The 20,470-nt window shown below is 41.4% G+C and overlaps 1 protein-coding gene across 1 annotated transcript; it reads right to left on the bottom strand.

The window, feature by feature from the left end:
- Nucleotides 1–1,436: 1,436 nt before the first annotated feature.
- LOC134650160 (choline transporter-like 1) lies at nucleotides 1,437–18,976 on the bottom strand. Its single transcript, XM_063505016.1, has 11 exons — nucleotides 18,737–18,976; nucleotides 18,120–18,654; nucleotides 14,638–14,807; nucleotides 14,130–14,189; nucleotides 12,406–12,573; nucleotides 10,993–11,128; nucleotides 10,249–10,396; nucleotides 8,174–8,311; nucleotides 6,698–6,860; nucleotides 2,849–3,070; nucleotides 1,437–1,604 (listed from the first exon to the last, which is right to left on the bottom strand). The coding sequence occupies exons 1-11, from the start codon at nucleotides 18,839–18,841 to the stop codon at nucleotides 1,437–1,439; spliced, it is 2,013 nt and encodes a 670-aa protein (XP_063361086.1). The 5' UTR covers nucleotides 18,842–18,976.
- Nucleotides 18,977–20,470: the final 1,494 nt, after the last annotated feature.

The raw sequence follows: 20,470 nt of genomic DNA, 5'->3' as shown, positions 1-20,470 counted from the left end.
AAATATGGACAAAAATGCGATGACAAAAATACTTTGAATATCAATAAATTAATTTCTAAACACCTATCTATAAATATAAAAAAAGATTACCAATAAGAGTTTCAAATAAAGGTACATTGCATTTCGAATTCACATATAAAATTCTTGAAATTATTATACGAAAGCATGTCTGTTCATTTTAGTTTTAAACTTATACTCTATATTTATTAAAAATAATTAATAATTATAAATGCCTCCTGACCTGAAAATCAAAGAAACACATTTAATTTTTAACCAACAATAGAAATAATTACCGAAAAAAAAGAGGGAACCTTTTAAAGGCGATTGGTCGAGCAATAAGAATGTTTATAATGGCTACAAGTCTAAAATAGTTGTGTATTTGTATGTTTAACCACTCATGCTAATAGTGATACCCGAGCAAGCGAAAGATTCCAAAACGAATAATGGAATCTTGAGCGTTGCGAGGGTTTCAAATCACGAGGGTTAAATAAAATTTGCCCCCGAGTGAAACTAAATTTTTACCCCACACCAACCCGAAGAAAATATTAACTGTAAGATATCAAACAAAATAAAATCAAATCCAAATGAATGTTATTAAATATTTATCATTCAAAATCATAATTTAGGCATTCAATATCATAATAGAATGCCATTAGGCATTAGTTCCGCCATTTGTACATTATTTTTGTGTTTTGTGCAATATAGTTTTATAAATAAAAATTAAAAGTCAATTCTACCACCAAACATAAGAAAACAACTTAAAATTTTACATCAGTTTTTGGACAATCAAGAAAGCCTTTACCAGTTGCTGTGGTGAAAAAAAATGTAAGATTACCGTTAATACTTGGTTAACCAAAACCAGGATAACCAAAAACTATGTAGGTATATTTAGAATGTGTTCTTGGAAAGTTGTTAAATACGAAAACCCTTTTTTGAGCATTTTTTGACTAAACAACATTTTATTTTTATCATGAGTCTGTTTTGTTTGACTCTATTCATTAATGCTGTTCAACAAAAATATATCTTAGCTAACGTCATCTAACGTTGAGCTTTGCTAGCGATCAATTTTCATAATAATTGTGACTCAAAATGCATGCATCGCATGTCATGCCGAATATTCGGTATTCGGCCGAGAGAGGGGCCGAATATTCGGTATTCGGCCAAAACCACTATTGAGGTGTTACAATGTTGTTTAAAAAAACATGCTATATGCGACTTAACGTCATAATGACGTCACCAGCACCAGAGTTTCGCTCTCTGCAAATAACTATTAAATTAAAAACTGTTGTGAGACATGTTAACATTGAATAATTTTACGGTTTAGACTCACTTGTTTTAAGTCACTCGCGCGACATGTTTCGGAGAGCATGTCGCGCGAGTGACTTAAAACAAGTGAGTCTAAACCGTAAAATTATTCAATAACTATTAAATTACCGTTAATACTTGTCGTCGAGGTTGCGCAACTCGTGGTCGGTGGTGTCGAGGTCTTGGTTGTCCGGCTTGTGCCCGCCGAGCTCGGCCAGCCGGGAGCTCTTCCAACGGCCCTCACCGGCGCTCATGTTACGGTCCTCACACACGCACATGAACAGCGTGTCCACTACCATCTGTAAGAGAAAAGGTGTTTGTCAAGGGTAATATCCAGGGATCGGAACCGGTTTTTTGCAAAAACTTAGAAATAACCACATTTTTCGAATTATTTTATACTCGAAATGTAGGACTCAGTTGTGTTTTTAGGTTACGACTTCGTATTATTAGATTGCCCAAATAGAAATGAAGTAATTAGCAAAGAACGAAAAAATACCGTTTCCGTTCCCATACAAAAAATACCGGTATCCGATCCCTGGTAATATCATCATACTAGTCGACTATAGACTACAAAGCAGAAAACCGGACAAGTGCGAGTCGTACTCGCCCACCGAGGATTCCGTACAAATTGAACTATATAATTGTATTTTATAAATGCCTCAGCAACGGCAACGCTGCAAGTGTGATGGGGACTTTTGGACCGGGCATGACACAGAACGGGTTTTAGGTTAGGTTTAGGTAGTTTTAAGTAATATATGTAGGATTTTTGTTAGTTTTGATTGTGACATGTGATTTTATGTATGAATTTTGTGTCTTCATTAAATGATTAATTTTAAATACTTTTATAAATTTTGAGTTTTGAGATTTTTTCCCTGTACTTGTAGTGTATGACGATATTACTTGCCAAATTTCAACGGGAAGTACCCTATAAATTTTGATTCCCTTGAGTGTCGAATTATAAGTTTTTTGCGACATAAACGGCCGGTCCGTATCGTTTTTTAGGGTTCCGTACCCAAAGGGTAAAAACGGGACCCTATTACTAAGACTCCGCTGTCCGTCCGTCCGTCCGTCCGTCTGTCACCAGGCTGTATCTCACGAACCGTGATAGCTAGAAAGTTGAAATTTTCACAGATGATGTATTTCTGTTGCCGCTATAACAACAAATACTAAAAACAGAATAAAATAAAGATTTAAGTGGGGCTCCCATACAACAAACGTGATTTTTGACCGAAGTTAAGCAACGTCGGGCGGGGTCAGTACTTGGATGGGTGACCGTTTTTTTGCTTGTTTTGCTCTATTTTTTGTTGATGGTGCGGAACCCTCCGTGCGCGAGTCCGACTCGCACTTGGCCGGTTTTTTACCTTAACTTAGAAGTTTTTTTTTCACAGCTTCAAGGGACCATAGACCTGAGCATATCTCCACGCGTTCCCGAGATATAGGCTCTTGACAGACAGACGGACAGACAACAAAGTAATAAGAATAGAATAAGATCCTATAAGGGTTCAGTTTTTTCCTTTTGAGGTACGGAACCTTAATAACTCACCTCGTACAAAGAGAGTATGCAATGCGCGATAAAGAATGAGTATATGCAGATGAAGAGTGTCGGAACAGCGTAGAAGTGTAGGTCGGAGTTCCGCTTGACCAGCAACAGGCCGACGATGCCCGTGACGGCGGTCACGATGCACTTGCCCAGGAACAGGATGAAATCGCCAACACTGTTGATGGTGGCCACTTGGAGCGCGTTGTTCACTATTGTGCTGAACGCCTGAAATAGGTTAGGTCTGTAAAGCTTTGGATTCCTCCAAAAACGGTGCCGTCATATAGCGGCCGCAAAAGACGGTCTTTACGGTGGCGACATGTGGAAAGTACCACGGCGTCATAACACACCGTCATCCACCAAGGCCAAAGCGGCAAATTTGAAAAATGTAGGCCCGATGGGATAACGTCCCATAGAAAATTTGAATTTCGCGCCTTTTCCTACTGACAAGATTTGCTCGATCATCTATAATTTACTTGGAGGATGAAATATCATCAGAAGAGGAAAATAATCGTAGTACGGAATCATTTATTCAAATCTCGTGTCATTTATTCAAAATGGCGTCACCGCTATCTAATAAAACGTTCACGAAACTATCGACACCGTCATGACGGTCGTCATCTTACGTTACGTTGACAATGAACGTAACGTAACGCCGTCTAGGAAACCGCGCCATCTTGTTTACATAGACAACGTTCTAGTGACGTCAGTCAACGCTATATAGCGGCCGTAATATGACGGCACCGTTTTCGGAGGAATTCAAAGCTTTAGTTGTCGTTTAAGGGGCCTACAGATTACCAGTTCGCCGGACGATATCGGCCTGTCAGTAAAACGCAAAAGGGTTTGTGCACAAATCACGCGAGGGGTTTTCGGCTACCTTTTTGACCTCTTCCCCCCCTTCCCCCCCTTTTGGCTACCCCCACACATAACCTCACGTGTATTTTTTTGGATCCCCCAACGTGATCTGTCGTGATTTTCACGTTCGTTATTTTAAAGATAGTTACCAGCTACATAGGTTAAATGTTTTTAAAGATGTATAGGTAATGTAATGTAAGACTCTAAGTATGTATTTGAAAGCAGCGTCGGCAACCCTAGCGTTGTGTCGGCGCGCGCGGTACCTTGAAGGTCACTCCATTGTATTTTTGTGTAGGTACTAAAACGGTAGGTATTTGCGTTTTCTTTGAGAGATAAGTATCTGTTCGAAAGAAATATTATAATAATCTGTGATACTACAGTGAGTTATACCTTGCCAGCAGCTTTGCAGAAGTTGCAGCGCTCTATAGTGATGATAGTGTACGCGTTGTGGTTCAGGTAGCGCATGAACTTCTCCAGGCAGTACAAACAGCAGTTCCTTGTCGCCTAGAGCCGTTAGAACCCCTGTCATCTAGAGCCGACAGTACTATAACGACACTATATACCTTGGCGGCAGCTTTGCAGAAGTTGCAGCGCTCTATAGTGATGATAGTGTACGCGTTGTGGTTCAGGTAGCGCATGAACTTCTCCAGGCAGTAGAAACAGCAGTTCCTTGTCGCCTAGAGCCGTTAGAACCCCTGTCATCTAGAGCCGACAGTACTATAACGACACTATATACCTTGGCGGCAGCTTTGCAGAAGTTGCAGCGCTCTATAGTGATGATAGTGTACGCGTTGTGGTTCAGGTAGCGCATGAACTTCTCCAGGCAGTAGAAACAGCAGTTCCTTGTAGCCTAGAGCCGTTAGAACCCCTGTCATCTAGAGCCGACAGTACTATAAGGACACTATATACCTTGGCGGCAGCTTTGCAGAGGTTGCAGCGCTCTATAGTTATGATAGTGTACGCGTTGTGGTTTAGGTAGCGCATGAACTTCTCCAGGCAGTAGAAACAGCAGTTCCTTGTCGCCTAGAGCCGTTAGAACCCCTGTCATCTAGAGCCGACAGTACTATAACGACACTATATACCTTGGCGGCAGCTTTGCAGCGCTCTATAGTGATGATAGTGTACGCGTTATGGTTCAGGTAGCGCATGAACTTCTCCAGGCAGTAGAAACAGCAGTTCCTTGTCGCCTAGAGCCGTTAGAACCCCTGTCATCTAGAGCCGACAGTACTATAACGACACTATATACCTTGGCGGCAGCTTTGCAGAAGTTGCAGCGCTCTATAGTGATGATAGTGTACGCGTTGTGGTTCAGGTAGCGCATGAACTTCTCCAGGCAGTAGAAACAGCAGTTCCTTGTCGCCTAGAGCCGTTAGAACCCCTGTCATCTAGAGCCGACAGTACTATAACTACTATAACGACACTATATACCTTGGCGGCTGCTTTGCAGAAGTTGCAGCGCTCTATAGTGATGATAGTGTACGCGTTGTGGTTCAGGTAGCGCATGAACTTCTCCAGGCAGTAGAAACAGCAGTTCCTTGTAACCTAGAGCCGTTAGAACCCCTGTCACCTAGAGCCGTCAGTACTATAACGACACTATATACCTTGGCGGCAGCTTTGCAGAAGTTGCAGCGCTCTATAGTGATGATAGTGTACGCGTTGTGGTTCAGGTAGCGCATGAACTTCTCCAGGCAGTAGAAACAGCAGTTCCTTGTCGCCTAGAGCCGTTAGAACCCCTGTCATCTAGAGCCGACAGTACTATAACTACTATAACGACACTATATACCTTGGCGGCAGCTTTGCAGAAGTTGCAGCGCTCTATAGTGATGATAGTGTACGCGTTGTGGTTCAGGTAGCGCATGAACTTCTCCAGGCAGTAGAAACAGCAGTTCCTTGTCGCCTAGAGCCGTTAGAACCCCTGTCATCTAGAGCCGACAGTACTATAACTACTATAACGACACTATATACCTTGGCGGCAGCTTTGCAGAAGTTGCAGCGCTCTATAGTGATGATAGTGTACGCGTTATGGTTCAGGTAGCGCATGAACTTCTCCAGGCAGTAGAAACAGCAGTTCCTTGTCGCCTAGAGCCGTTAGAACCCCTGTCATCTAGAGCCGACAGTACTATAACTACTATAACGACACTATATACCTTGTCGGCTGCTTTGCAGAAGTTGCAGCGCTCTATAGTGATGATAGTGTACGCGTTGTGGTTCAGGTAGCGCATGAACTTCTCCAGGCAGTAGAAACAGCAGTTCCTTGTCGCCTAGAGCCGTTAGAACCCCTGTCATCTAGAGCCGACAGTACTATAACGACACTATATACCTTGGCGGCAGCTTTGTAGAAGTTGCAGCGCTCTATAGTGATGATAGTGTACGCGTTGTGGTTCAGGTAGCGCATGAACTTCTCCAGACAGTAGAAACAGCAGTTCCTTGTCGCCTAGAGCCGTTAGAACCCCTGTCATCTAGAGCCGACAGTACTATAACGACACTATATACCTTGGCGGCAGCTTTGCAGCGCTCTATAGTGATGATAGTGTACGCGTTATGGTTCAGGTAGCGCATGAACTTCTCCAGGCAGTAGAAACAGCAGTTCCTTGTCGCCTAGAGCCGTTAGAACCCCTGTCATCTAGAGCCGACAGTACTATAACGACACTATATACCTTGGCGGCAGCTTTGCAGAAGTTGCAGCGCTCTATAGTGATGATAGTGTACGCGTTGTGGTTCAGGTAGCGCATGAACTTCTCCAGGCAGTAGAAACAGCAGTTCCTTGTCGCCTAGAGCCGTTAGAACCCCTGTCATCTAGAGCCGACAGTACTATAACGACACTATATACCTTGGCGGCAGCTTTGCAGAAGTTGCAGCGCTCTATAGTGATGATAGTGTACGCGTTATGGTTCAGGTAGCGCATGAACTTCTCCAGGCAGTAGAAACAGCAGTTCCTTGTCGCCTAGAGCCGTTAGAACCCCTGTCATCTAGAGCCAGTACTATAACGACACTATATACCTTGGCGGCAGCTTTGCAGAAGTTGCAGCGCTCTATAGTGATGATAGTGTACGCGTTGTGGTTCAGGTAGCGCATGAACTTCTCCAAGCAGTAGAAACAGCAGATGCCGCACTTTAGGCCGCATTTGGCGCATTCTGAGCCCTTGTCGGCTTTTGCCGACAATCTAGAAATGGAAAAAAAAAATTATTTATTTAAACTTTATTGCACAATACAAGAAAGTACAAATGGCGGACTTAATGCCATAAGGCATTCTCTACCAGTCAACCATTGAGCCAAACAGAAACTTACAATTGGTGCGGAAGAGAAAATCAGTACAGAGATATAAAAGTCACTATCTAAATACTAGGTACCTACTTACTATTATCAATATATACATACATATTTATTTATGCATAGTATAATACACACACACATATATATACTTATATATATTTACATATATACATACATATAATATATATACATATATATCTTACCCATTTAAAACCGTCAAAATGTCAAAATGTGTGAAAATTTATAGTTTTTTTTTGTGCAAATTTAATCTCAGAACGAATATTTGTTGGGTTTTTTGATTTGATCCAGACAATTAAGAAAGTCCCGATTTGTTTTCGGTTTGTCAGGTGTTAGTATCAAGAATCTGAATCAATCGTATAGGAAAAACAATATGGTTGTCTGTAAAGTCGGTTTACGGACGATAATTTTGCGTGATAACGTCGTAAGAAAACATTGATGAAAAATTGCATACTTTTGTGGGCGTTTTCTAAAATAAATATTGTAAACCTGATTCTCACAGATCCTGGTGTTTTTGGGTTCTTTCAACTCAGAATCACTAGTATATTCAATCCTGATGATAAAATTTTTTTTATGAAAATTGTACATTCCGCTACGTCACGTCCATACAAGTGAAAAATTTTCTCATAATAAAACGTGACGTAATGGAATAGACATTTTGGGACATCGGGACTTTCAAATCTGGACAAGAATGTCCAGAAATAATGTGTGGTGCTGTATGTAGATGGTTTTTGCAATAAACGTTTTTCTATTCTATTCTATTCTATTCTAAATAACCAGGTTTTCGATATTTATTTTAGAAAACGCCCTAATACGTTACCATGGAGATCTGTCCACAACGTGACACTTTTTCGTGCATGCTACCGGTGTTTATCGATCTATAAGACGTTATCACGTCAAAAATCTAAGTCACTAAAATGTACTGAGTGGATACAAATAAGAATCGAGAGTTGAGCCTACGAAATTGCCACGTTTGATGGCGAAGGCCAACCTTTGCACCAGGTACGAACTCTGTCACCAGTGTTGGCCGAAAGTTAATGCAAATTTAAAATGCTGGCCATTAACCATTATAAATTGAATCGTAAACTATAATCGTCCGATACGGTTTAAGGTTCAATTTATAATGGTTAATGGCCAACATTTTCAATTCGCATTAACTTTCGGCCAACACTATCTGTCACTTACTTGGCATGTAGATAAGTGAGTATAAGCCTCGGTATCTTGAACAGCGTGATTAGGAAGGATCCTTTAGCGACGGAACCGAGGTGGTACTTGACTAGCTTCCCGATTGAGTACAGTACGGGAGAGTGCGCGTTTTCACCGCTGAAAATATAAGAAAACACGTTTATACAGTTTGAAATAGTATTACTAGCGTACAGGGTTTGAAAGGATAATTATCAAAGATAGTTATCTTGATAATTATCGTGATTTTTATGCCTGATCATGATCGATTTGATAATAACCTAAAATTTATAAAATGCGGTATGATTAAAAACAAATCGCGCGTGAATTGGAACGTTGATTATGTTATACACATGCTCTGCACCAGGGATGTTGCGGATGCCGATTTTTTGACATCCGCGGACGCGGATGCGGATTTTTAAACCCTCACATCCGCGGATGCGGATGTCAAGATAGGTACATAAAAAACGTCACATATTACATTTTAGTAATTTTTATTTCAAAAAACCGGCCAAGTGCGAGTCGTGTTCGCGTTCTAAGGGTTCCGTACATTAAGTCCCACTCACGCTTGACTGCTAATTTCTAATAGGTTTTTTTGGCTAATGACTAAATTACCTAGCAGTCTAGCACTTACGCCGATGCTAAGACGTTCCTGTACCGAACTGTTCCACATCCGCATCCGCATTAAATCCGCATCGATTTTATGCGGATGCGGATGTTGAAAATAATGCGGAAGTTCCGCGGTTGCGGATGCGGATATTCGCAACATCCCTGCTCTGCACCCATGAGGGTCCAGCTAAAGGTGCCAACTTACCGGAAGTACCAGTGCGACACGGCTCCAGCGATGGTCATCTGCTGGCAGCCGAGAATGAACTCGCTGCCCCACACGAGGCAGATGAGGCACATCCACCACATGCTCTGCACCCATGAGGGGCTGAACTCGATGGGGTCCAGCTAAATGTGCCAACTCACCGGAAGTACCAGTGCGACACGGCTCCAGCGATGGTCATCTGCTGGCAGCCGAGAATGAACTCGCTGCCCCACACGAGGCAGATGAGACACATCCACCACATGCTCTGCACCCATGAGGGGCTGAACTCTATGGGGTCCAGCTAAATGTGCCAACTTACCGGAAGTACCAGTGCGACACGGCTCCAGCGATGGTCATCTGCTGGCAGCCGAGAATGAACTCGCTGCCCCACACGAGGCAGATGAGACACATCCACCACATGCTCTGCACCCATGAGGGGCTGAACTCTATGGGGTCCAGCTAAATGTGCCAACTTACCGGAAGTACCAGTGCGACACGGCTCCAGCGATGGTCATCTGCTGGCAGCCGAGGATGAACTCGCTGCCCCACACGAGGCAGATGAGACACATCCACCACATGCTCTGCACCCATGAGGGGCTGAACTCTATGGGGTCCAGCTAAATGTGACAACTTACCGGAAGTACCAGTGCGACACGGCTCCAGCGATGGTCATCTGCTGGCAGCCGAGGATGAACTCGCTGCCCCACACGAGGCAGATGAGACACATCCACCACATGCTCTGCACCCATGAGGGGCTGAACTCTATGGGGTCCAGCTAAATGTGCCAACTTACCGGAAGTACCAGTGCGACACGGCTCCAGCGATGGTCATCTGCTGGCAGCCGAGGATGAACTCGCTGCCCCACACGAGGCAGATGAGGCACATCCACCACATGCTCTGCACCCATGAGGGGCTGAACTCTATGGGGTCCAGCTAAATGTGACAACTTACCGGAAGTACCAGTGCGACACGGCTCCAGCGATGGTCATCTGCTGGCAGCCGAGGATGAACTCGCTGCCCCACACGAGGCAGATGAGGCACATCCACCACATGCTCTGCACCCATGAGGGGCTGAACTCTATGGGGTCCAGCTAAATGTGCCAACTTACCGGAAGTACCAGTGCGACACGGCTCCAGCGATGGTCATCTGCTGGCAGCCGAGAATGAACTCGCTGCCCCACACGAGGCAGATGAGGCACATCCACCACATGCTCTGCACCCATGAGGGGCTGAACTCTATGGGGTCCAGCTAAATGTGCCAACTTACCGGAAGTACCAGTGCGACACGGCTCCAGCGATGGTCATCTGCTGGCAGCCGAGGATGAACTCGCTGCCCCACACGAGGCAGATGAGACACATCCACCACATGCTCTGCACCCATGAGGGGCTGAACTCTATGGGGTCCAGGGGGAATTCTGTTACGTGGAAATTAAATTTATGCGTCATCCGTTTCTCCATAGCTACCATAGAGAAAAAATACATAGAGTGCTCACTCCATACATCAGTTTTAGTAACAAAATGACTATTAGCATCTAGCATCGAGTAGCGGAACTATCAGTACAGCTACTTGACAATAGATGTAGCACCGACCGGAAAGTCTTATGCTGTTGAGATAAGACTTTCCGGTCGGTGCTACATCTATTGTCAAGTAGCTGTACTGATAGTTCCGCTACTCGATGCTAGATGTAGACACTGAAATTAATAATCTGAACTGATGTATGGAGTGAGCACTCTTGTCTTACTATATTTCTCTATGATAGCTACACACTTTAGTTCACTGCATAATAAGCCATCAGTATAACACTCTAAACAACATTACTAAAAGTAAAAAATATTCTCGAGACTTCTGTTTCCGAGACCTGAGTTTACTATAGTCTGGCAAAACAAATTTGTCAGTAAATAAGAACAAGAAAAACCCTATACTCATCCCTTTCTCTCGGGTGCTAGTACTCATACATACACTCGTTCCGTGATATGCTTATGCGTTACATGGCGACCCCGCCATACTTACGTTTCGGTGTAGCGCTGTTGTTGACGTTTTGCGCCCTGACTGACGCGTTGTTGACCAGATCTGGCACCTGGGAGCCGTTGATGAAGAAGTTGAACTTGTACGGGATGCCGGGATACGTGGCTGTTGCGAGGCAAGCCTGGAATTTGATAATACATACATTTTATTTTCTCAAAAATGGACGGCAAAGTCGACGTTGCCGGTTAAAAAATAGGTCGCGAAGTGCGTAGTTTATGGTCATTCAAAAAATTAAAAAGTTAAAAACATTGCAGTCTCGATTTCGGGACTGCAATGTTGCATACAAATTCCATTATTTAACGAGTCCCAAACTTTTTAAAACTTTAAATGGCCATATCAAATGAAGGCATAGGTCCATTAGACAGCCAAACAGATGATCAGCAGTTATTATTATGTATAATGTTGGTACCGCGACTATTTAGGTGTCTCAAATACGTTGGCGTATTTTCAGCAGAAAAATACACTTCTTTTTTTTTTAAGGCGGCAAGCAAATCTTTTTAATGGTTTTACTTTTTTCTGTGAAATCTAGAACGTTGCTTCTGTAAAATATTTCTATTTCTTGCACCATTTTTGAGAAAAGCACTATATATGACTCGGCTGGAAGGCTACTTGCTGGCTTCGGATTCAATTAAACGGACTCCCAAGGTCGTCCGTTTAAAACGAATCCTCAGCCTGCAAGTAGCTACTTCCGAACCTCGACAATAATGTACTATTTATTTTATTGTATCTAACTGTGCATGTTTAACATAAAATGTAGACATTGACGATGCAAAAGCGATCCAATGGATCCTACTTGAATAAAGTGATTTTACAGTGAAACCTGGATAAGTGGGAACTCAAGGGGCAAGCAAATTTGTCTCACTTAAAGAGAGTTTCCACTTACCCAGGGTCTCTAGCCAGGTATTAATAAGTTTCTGTCTCATTTACAGAGGGTTCCATTAATAGAGGTTATTTCAGCTAGAGGTGGTTAATAAGGTATTTTGTATATTAACTTAATCTATTGACCGCCACGCAACAGTAAACTGTATTAGAATTTAGAATGTATTAAGATTTGTTTTACACTGTAACATTTGTCGGCTATGGCATAGAGAAAAAAATACATAGAGTGCTCACTCCATACATCAGTTTTAATACCAAAAAGACTATTAGCATCTAGCATCGAGTAGCGGAACTATCAGTACTGCTACGTGACAATAGATGTCGCCACCGACCGGAAAGTCTTATGCTGTTGAGATAAGACTTTCCGGTCGGTGCTACATCTATTGTCAAGTAGCAGTACTGATAGTTCCGCTACTCGATGCTAGATGTAGGCACTGAAATTAATAGTCTGAACTGATGTATGGAGTGAGCACTCTATGTATTTTTTTCTCTATGGCTATGGCCAAAGACGATACTCACCACGACGATAGACCAGAAGGCGAAGAAAAGCACAAGGTAGAAGAAAGTGATGATCGGCTGGACAAATAAAGCTGGTATTGAGCCGAGACAGTGTGCTGTCTCGCGGAACAGTTGAGCTAGGAATGATACGCGGGAACGCATCACGTATACTAACAGTAATAAGACCACCTAGAACAAAAACAGCGTTATAGCACAGAATAACTAATAGTACTACCGTACAGAAAATTCACTCCTTCACAAAAGTCAGGTTTAGGTATAAAAATACACCTATATCGCCGCCTGCAAGCAAAATTGAAACTTATAACCGCGCACGAACCGTGAATCTCCTTTGCGCGCCGCAGTTTTATGACCGAGCTGTGAGTGTCGGCACGGGGTTATCACTTGACAAGTTTTTATACCTATACCCACTGATTTATTGTTTTTAAGATAAATATGTAGGAATTACAAACGTTGATTATGTAAACATATATTTTTTATCCGGAGATAGCATGTCTGATTCTCGCGGAAGTAAGTTTCGAAGCCATTGTGTATTTTCAATTTTGCGCGAGCGCCACGTGACACGACTATCGTGCGCGCCGAGCGGCAGCCCACTGCTATACGCCTGTCGGATGGGCGCGCCGGCCAAATGTACCTAAACTGCGGAGTGACACCCCCCTGGTTATAGTCGGATATACTTTTACCCCCTTATTCATAAACGCGCTACAAACCTCAATTAGCTTATAATCGATTGTCCTTATCTGTCATTTTGACTTATGTATTTGTAAGAAAGGGATAAAACATAATTTAACTAAATCAGGCCCATAAAGTTTTATGAATAAGGGGGTTAATATTTAAAAGTACCGTAAAATGGGGTGAGTAGGGTCAAAACTGAAATTCAAACATCGATAACATTTTATTTTTACATATGAAAACTGAATGGTGTATATAATAAGTGTTCCGGACGTTTGTATTTTAGTTTTTATTTTATTTTGGGTAGTTCCATTTCATAACTTTGACGATAAAGAGGAAAACCCACCTCACCCCGTAGTGCCTCGTATTTGGGGTGAGAGGGGTTTTCATACAAAGGTGATTTTGGAAGATTGTTGGATCGATTTTTTTTAATTATGCGTATTACTATAGCTCCATTTTCAATTGGAATACATTATTTTTGTAGCAGTAGCCTTAAAATCCCTTCTCACCCCCCCTCTCAAACCTTCTCTCCCCATTTATAACCCACCTCTCCCCGCGAAACCTACTCACCCCGTTTTACGGTACGCGATTAAGTCCTGTTAACACATTCACTGCCGAAAACCCGACTATCAGGTATTTTATGATTTCGTTCCCAGGCCGGACGACCCGATAGTCGGGATCGTGGTACTACAGCATTATATGACGACATTTTTGAGGCGTGGCGCGGATGTCTTGTTTGGCTGGGTGGCAATGAATGTGTGAAATATTTTTTTGAATATGTTGTCACAGCTATGGACGATTAAGACAAAACTTTGACTTAATAGCAATGGCAAGCCGATTTATTACGCAAGAGTATATGTGATTTTATTTCTCGGGGTTGTAAAATTTATTACCTATACTGAAACTTCGGCTGGACGACACTACCGAAAATACAGTTTTTTGGTTGAAGCTGAAACTTTGTCAGATACATGATTATGTCGGAACCGGAACTTTGGTCAGACACTAATTTAAAAAAGATTTTAGCATAGATAAAGTTCTAATAATATGTTACTTACCGTAATAATAGTAGCAATGATCGAATACCAGAGGAATGCAGTCTCATTCTTAAGAGATTCCTAAAACAAAATATTTATATTATTCTGTTGCCCTTGTTAAAATTGCTAAGTATAGTCACTTTATTACCTATTTCCTTAAGAGTTCGCATTTGCGTTGTTTTCATGCATGATTTTATTTTGAATAATAAAATTTAGAAGGTTCGGCAAACTACTAATAATCATATGAAAAAAATGAAAATTACAAGAACAGAGGGTCGCTAATAATTTTCTACTAAGGAGGTCGTGCGTGCAAAAGTTTGTAAAGAACTGGCATAGAAGTACTCTATCGTACATTTCGTCTAAGAGAGGCCACACACTAGCGTCTCTCGAGCGTCGGCGTCTATTCAACTCTATGGCTGCTGCTTGACGCAACGTAGGCGCAACTGAACAAAACGGTGTCACCGCGTAGTTGTGGTGTGTGCTAGTGTGGGGTCTCTAAATATAAACAGAAGTAGCATAATTTACTTACTGTCAAATATACGGATCCCGTGAAGTTCTGGTTTCCGCGTCTCACCTCGTAATATGTGTACCACAGAAGAATGGTGCCAGCAATGCTTACTACTGATACTACTATCATGAAAATCCAGGATACGACGGTAGCTAACAAGTGCAGTATGGAAACCATGATCAAGGAACATACTGGAAATTGAAAGAAATAGAAATCAGACTAGGATCACTACAGTTTTAGTCAAATTTTTACACTTGACTGTACACACAATCAATATCATAACTGCCGACCATTTCTAGGTCAACCAGTAGGTAACAAAATGTAACTAGTTGGTAAACCATTATCGACCTGCAATCAAGAAATGAAACGCTCTTATTAACATGTGATGTTATCAATTTCGTTATAAGTAATAAGTATAGTAAGCCAGAGAAGTTGCTAAGCGGGTGGAGGTGTTCAAAATTACCTTGACACGCTCTTATTCTCTTAACAATAAAGTCGCGTCAAGATAATTTTGAACACCTGGCCCGCTTAGCAACTTCTGCCAGACTGTTCAAAAAATAGGCTGTCAAAAAGAGCGTTCTCGCTGCATTTACAACATTTTTTATCTTCACCGATGACGCGCAAACAGACTGATTGCTCTTGAAAATTAATGACAAATGTTATGACTATTAAATGATAGATTTAATTAGATTTTCCCTCGTGCTCTTTGCACTAGCCGAGATGTAAATTAAGTCTTTCTTTTTAGAGCCACCCCACACTAACGTCTCCCGAGCGTCGGCGTCTAGTCAACTCAGGCAGTTTCTCGACGCAACGTTGGCGCAACCGCGCAGCGACGCCATTTTCCATAGCGCTGACTAGACGCCGACGCTCAAAAGACGCTAGTGTGGGGTAGCCCTTAGAATGTATTACTGTATATTAGTGTAGTGTAACTTTTTCCTAAACATCTTGGAAGGCAGGATTGAAAAGACAATAGAAGAAGGGAAACCTAGAATTACTTATCTCAGCCAAATAAAAAATAATGCGTCGTATGAGGAAATTAAAAGATTGGCACACGAAAGAAATGATTGACGATTACTCCACCGACAAGAGCAAAGCTCTTATGATGATGATGATGAGTGATACTAGCTTCTGCACCGCGACATAGTCCGCGTGAACAGATGGATGGTAAATCACTACAATTATAATTTGGATCTTCACGCCTAGACAGTAATGTCGTTATTTGAACGGTATTTCGTTACTTTCTTTAGACATTAAATGCCGTTCTCGGAGTACCTTGTTATTGGCCTGAGTAGACGCTCGAAGCGGAGCGTTCGGGCAGCGTGGCGTCGGGGTTAGGAGTAATTAGAGCATCGTGCACTAAGGCCGCTCCTATACGTATGCATTTTGTTTAACATTCACGCCGCACGCCCCGCCCCGCTGCACGCCCAACTCGAGCGTCCACTCAGGCCTTACACTTAGTCGCGAAGCGTCGCGTATATTTTTACGTCTGCCCTTCTAGGGTCCTTTACCTTACGCACGCCACATGACAAGTTATAAAAGCTATGCTTATACATATTATGAATAGCGACCCGCCCCCGCTTCGCACGGGTTACACAAAACCTTAACAAATTATACACCTAAAGCTTCCTCAAGAATCACTCTATTGATAGGTGAAAACCGCATGAAAATCCGTTCAGTAGTTTTCGAGTTCATCGCGAACATACATACACACAAACAGACAGACACGGCGGGGAACCTTGTTTCATAAGGTGTAGTGATTAAAAATTAGCTAGTACAACTTGAACAAAGATAACAATTTAATTTAACCTTCATTCACTAACATTTTGCAATAAACACTTTGAAGGTAAGATAATAGGAAGTTTTATAACAATAGTATAGTTTCCTGTAGACAAGTTAAATTGTTCCTTAGTAATTATAATTACTTACATTAGTCATTCTTAAGATTTTTTACTTACTCATCAATAGCCAACTTTTATACAGTCTACTATGTAAGTATAAATTATGTTTTATTTTTCCCTCTGGATCGGCCGGGGATGTTTGAAAAAAAAAACGGAACCATCTCATGCGTGACCGCGAAGTATACCTGCGCCAGCTAGCGGTAAATATTCGGGCCGAATACGAACATTGAAAAATATGCCGAATAATTACCTAATATTCGGCCCATCTCTAATGACATTATACACACCCGCCTTTATTGAAAAGTCTAAGCTTATTCTGACTTAATAAGTAGCATTTTTTTATTAACATGCTGTTTATTACTATACATTGTAGAATATATTTGTTGACATGAAAACTGGAAAAAGGAATAACATTTTGTTCATTAATTCAAGTATGAATAAGTTACCAGTACATGAGTACAATGATGTCATGTCATACGGCATTAAACATGAGTCAGCCCCTCCCTCGAAATTAGATCACTGTGTCAATTACGATACACCTCAAACGGCTAGACTCGGGTCGCATCTTACTAAAGAGTAAAGACAAAGGATTTTGAACCATGGACACAGTAGTTAAATTTCATATTTGATTGGCAGCGCCTAGGTTGTGGACGCGCGGCGGCGAGTTGCGGTGCCGCTCCAATGTGGTACGTAAGTATTGTTTATATAAGGTTCATTTTTTTACTTTCATAAAATGGGCCCGGACTCTAGTAACTTGATGTGAATTGTACATTGGAGGAAATAAACACCTACGTTTCTAGCTACTATTTACGCCTACCTGTTAAACAAATGGGAGGTATGTTAATCAGCTAAAAATACATGTCAATTAACACCATAGACAGAGATTTATAAGTTTTTATTAGCTGCAATGTTTGTTATGTTTTAATAATAAAAAAATCTGTAATGTTTTCCAGTTTTCATTTGGATGTTCAAAACTTAGGCATAGATTTATGTAGGTAGACTAGGTTGGATGGATATAAACAACCAAAACCAAGCTACTGAGCATAAGACCAATCCCTGGTATTGCCAGGCAGTGGCAGATTTTCAATCATGGCCGCCCTAGACCCTACTGTGCCTTAGGGCAAATCTGCCACTGTTGCCAAGCCATACACTTACAGAAATATACAGGTTCCTTTTTCTGTTCCCAAAAGTTAAGGACACTGGAGCTTAATTTCTGGCTGTGACTTATGTCAGGAAAAACTTGTCCAAACAATTTTACACTGCGCAAAAATTGTGGGCATTTATTTTACAAAAAATTACGCCCTAAAATCTGTGTAAATCATAAATCATAAATCATTTATGTGTGTGATCATGCCACTGAAGTTCATTCAAATCACTACATAGTATAAAACAAACTCGCTTCCCGCTGTCTGTCTGTCCCTATGTATGCTTAGATCTTTAAAACTACGCAACAAATTTTGATGCAGTTTTTTTAATAGATAGAGTGATTCAAGAGGAAGGTTTATGTATAATTTGTTAACCCGTGCGAGGCCGGGGCATGTCGCTAGAAAATAGTACTTCACAAATACAAGGCTGAAATATAACATGTTATTAAAGATTACTTACATAATGCAACAATGACGCATATTATCATTTCTTTCCATGATGAATACAAGTCCGTCAGCATCTGCTCTATCGTACCCCAACTGTTGAGCAAGTTGTACACATCTGTGGATACTTTCTCCGAAAACTCTTTAAACGACTTCGGAATGCATCTGTTCAGGAGAGGAAATGTCTCAACTACAGGTGTTACGGGGCATGGCCCTATCATGCTGTGCAGTCCATCGTCTTTTACCAGCTCATTCAACCTTGTTTCATAAGTACACAGATTAGAACCCGTTTCACGATAGAACTGCTGTATAGCAGCCAAATCATTCAATTTCTTATTAGGACATTGCTTTACGCAAATTTTTATAGATCTCCTCAGTTCCTTTATGTCCAGAAAAAACAAATAGGGCTTGTCTATTGTGCTGATTCCCGCTAAAGGATAGTTTATGAGCTTCTGGTTGGTTTTGACGCCACATGTGTTGCCGAATGAGTCGAACCCATTGATTATTCTTGCAGGATTCCCGTAAACGAACGATATTGCTGCGATTACGAGCTATAAAGAGAAATCAAGTTGAAATTAGAAAAGTTAATAAGCATGATACAAATTATAAACAATATCAAAGTATTACACTTACCATAAGCACCCAAAAAACAATATAGATAACCAACCAAAGGACATCGGTGCAACTTTTCTTCGGATTTTCATTTTGGGGTGAAATCTCACTTTGTGCGCAACCCATTTTTACTATTCACTTAACACTTATCGACTTAATATTACTCACAACACCACTAATTAAATATTTTGAGTGTCCTTAAGATTAATATACAATCATAATAAGATTATCCATAACTCTCCCAGTAACAAACGGAATAGGCCGAGCCGGGTACGACAACAAAGTGATAATAAAGTTAAACAAACGAAAAAAGTTAGGCGTCGGTTTTAACTTGCTCAGCGGCGAGACGAGAGACGAGTTTGGCATTGGCATTTGGCAGGACGCCCGGGGGGGGGACACTAGAAATGTAGTTAACGTCAGTAAAGAAGGCGATTTCTATATTTTGCCCCCGACAACATACTATTGCGTAAAGTTGACTTCCGCCTACACAAACTACGTCACCAGATGTCACTATAAAATTCATATAATTTTAGTGGCATTAATATTAAAATGAAAATAGGTACGAATTAATATTTTTAATTATTATAATTTTCAATTAATTTTGCGAAAAAATAAGAATTTTGTTAAAATGTGATTTAATTATGCTGTTTGTTTATGCTGGCAACACTTGCATAACCGCCAAGACCATAGAGGTACAATCATATATAGATGAAATGGACGAGGAGCCAGTTGACCGAACGAGATGCACTTATGGAACTTTTAGTATGAGTAGCAGAGAAAGCGCTTTTGAAATAACCCGACCAAATTACGTAGGTTGTGTTTGGTAGGTTGTCAGGAACGTCAAAACGTGTTTTTAATTTGGTCGCATTGCGTATGTTCTGTCCCTCACGGGTGCACGCGTATAGCTCATCTAAGTATATAGTACTAGGTATATGGCCAAGACATGCAATTTTTTAGATGTCACTGGAAAAGCGTAAATTAAAAATATTTTAGTGATGGTTTATTTATTTAATCGTATGGCATAAATACAAAAATAGGCATATTTGTACAATAATATACAAAAGAAAAATTTTAAAACGAAAATTTAAACGTCAACACATCTATAACGATTTCATTCGGCACATGGGCAGGGCCGGATTAACCCTAAGTCAGAGTAGGCAACTGCCTATGGGCCCCGCCTCGGCTAGGGGGCCCCGCCTCTGCTAGGGGGCCCCGGCGGCCCCGCGCGCGCCAAAAACAATATTTGTTTCATATGGCCAAAATTCATAAATATTGTTTTTATTGTACCTAAATATTTATACCTACTTACATTACATGTCCAATATCAGTTTCTCAGATACACAATCATTAGATGATTAAGTATGTAAATTATGTTATTTTATAGATTTAAAGTCTGTAATATCGAGCTCGATTTTCAGGCTCCCGAGGGCCTAATACAATACCTCATCTCCGAGTAACTCTTGCTTAAGACATTATATTATTGTCGAGTAACATTTGACGATTGGTTCGTGTCAGAGCGCTGATTTCTTACAGGTCGACCTTCGGCGTCGCTTTTTAACAAAGCCTTTTGCCTCGCATGAAAGCTCACCGCGCTGGTTATAAGTACGCTTCGGGCTTGTTAGGTAGGTTATGTGGAGATTGCTGAGCTCGACCTTCAGTCTCACTTTTTACCTCCATTTTTGGTTTGTTTTCCAAATCTCCTCTTCTTCAGCTTAGCCTTTGGCCTCGCTGCGCCAAGCTCGGCCTGCGGTCTCG

This window comes from Cydia amplana, chromosome 8, assembly GCF_948474715.1.
Source record: "Cydia amplana chromosome 8, ilCydAmpl1.1, whole genome shotgun sequence".
NCBI classification, from domain to species: Eukaryota; Metazoa; Arthropoda; class Insecta; order Lepidoptera; family Tortricidae; genus Cydia; species Cydia amplana.
Note: the sequence above shows the minus strand (reverse complement) of the source record. Positions and strands in the feature narration are given on the sequence as shown.

Excerpts from the sequence above, each read along its gene's own strand:
- LOC134650160 (XM_063505016.1), bottom strand. The coding sequence starts at position 18,841 with ATGGGTTGCGCACAAAGTGAGATTTCACCCCAAAATGAAAATCCGAAG. Across the intron at positions 14,190-14,637 it reads CGGGATCCGTATATTTGACA|GAATCTCTTAAGAATGAGAC; the intron begins GTAAGTAAATTA and ends ATTTTGTTTTAG. Across the intron at positions 1,605-2,848 it reads GCATACTCTCTTTGTACGAG|ATGGTAGTGGACACGCTGTT; the intron begins GTGAGTTATTAA and ends TTTCTCTTACAG.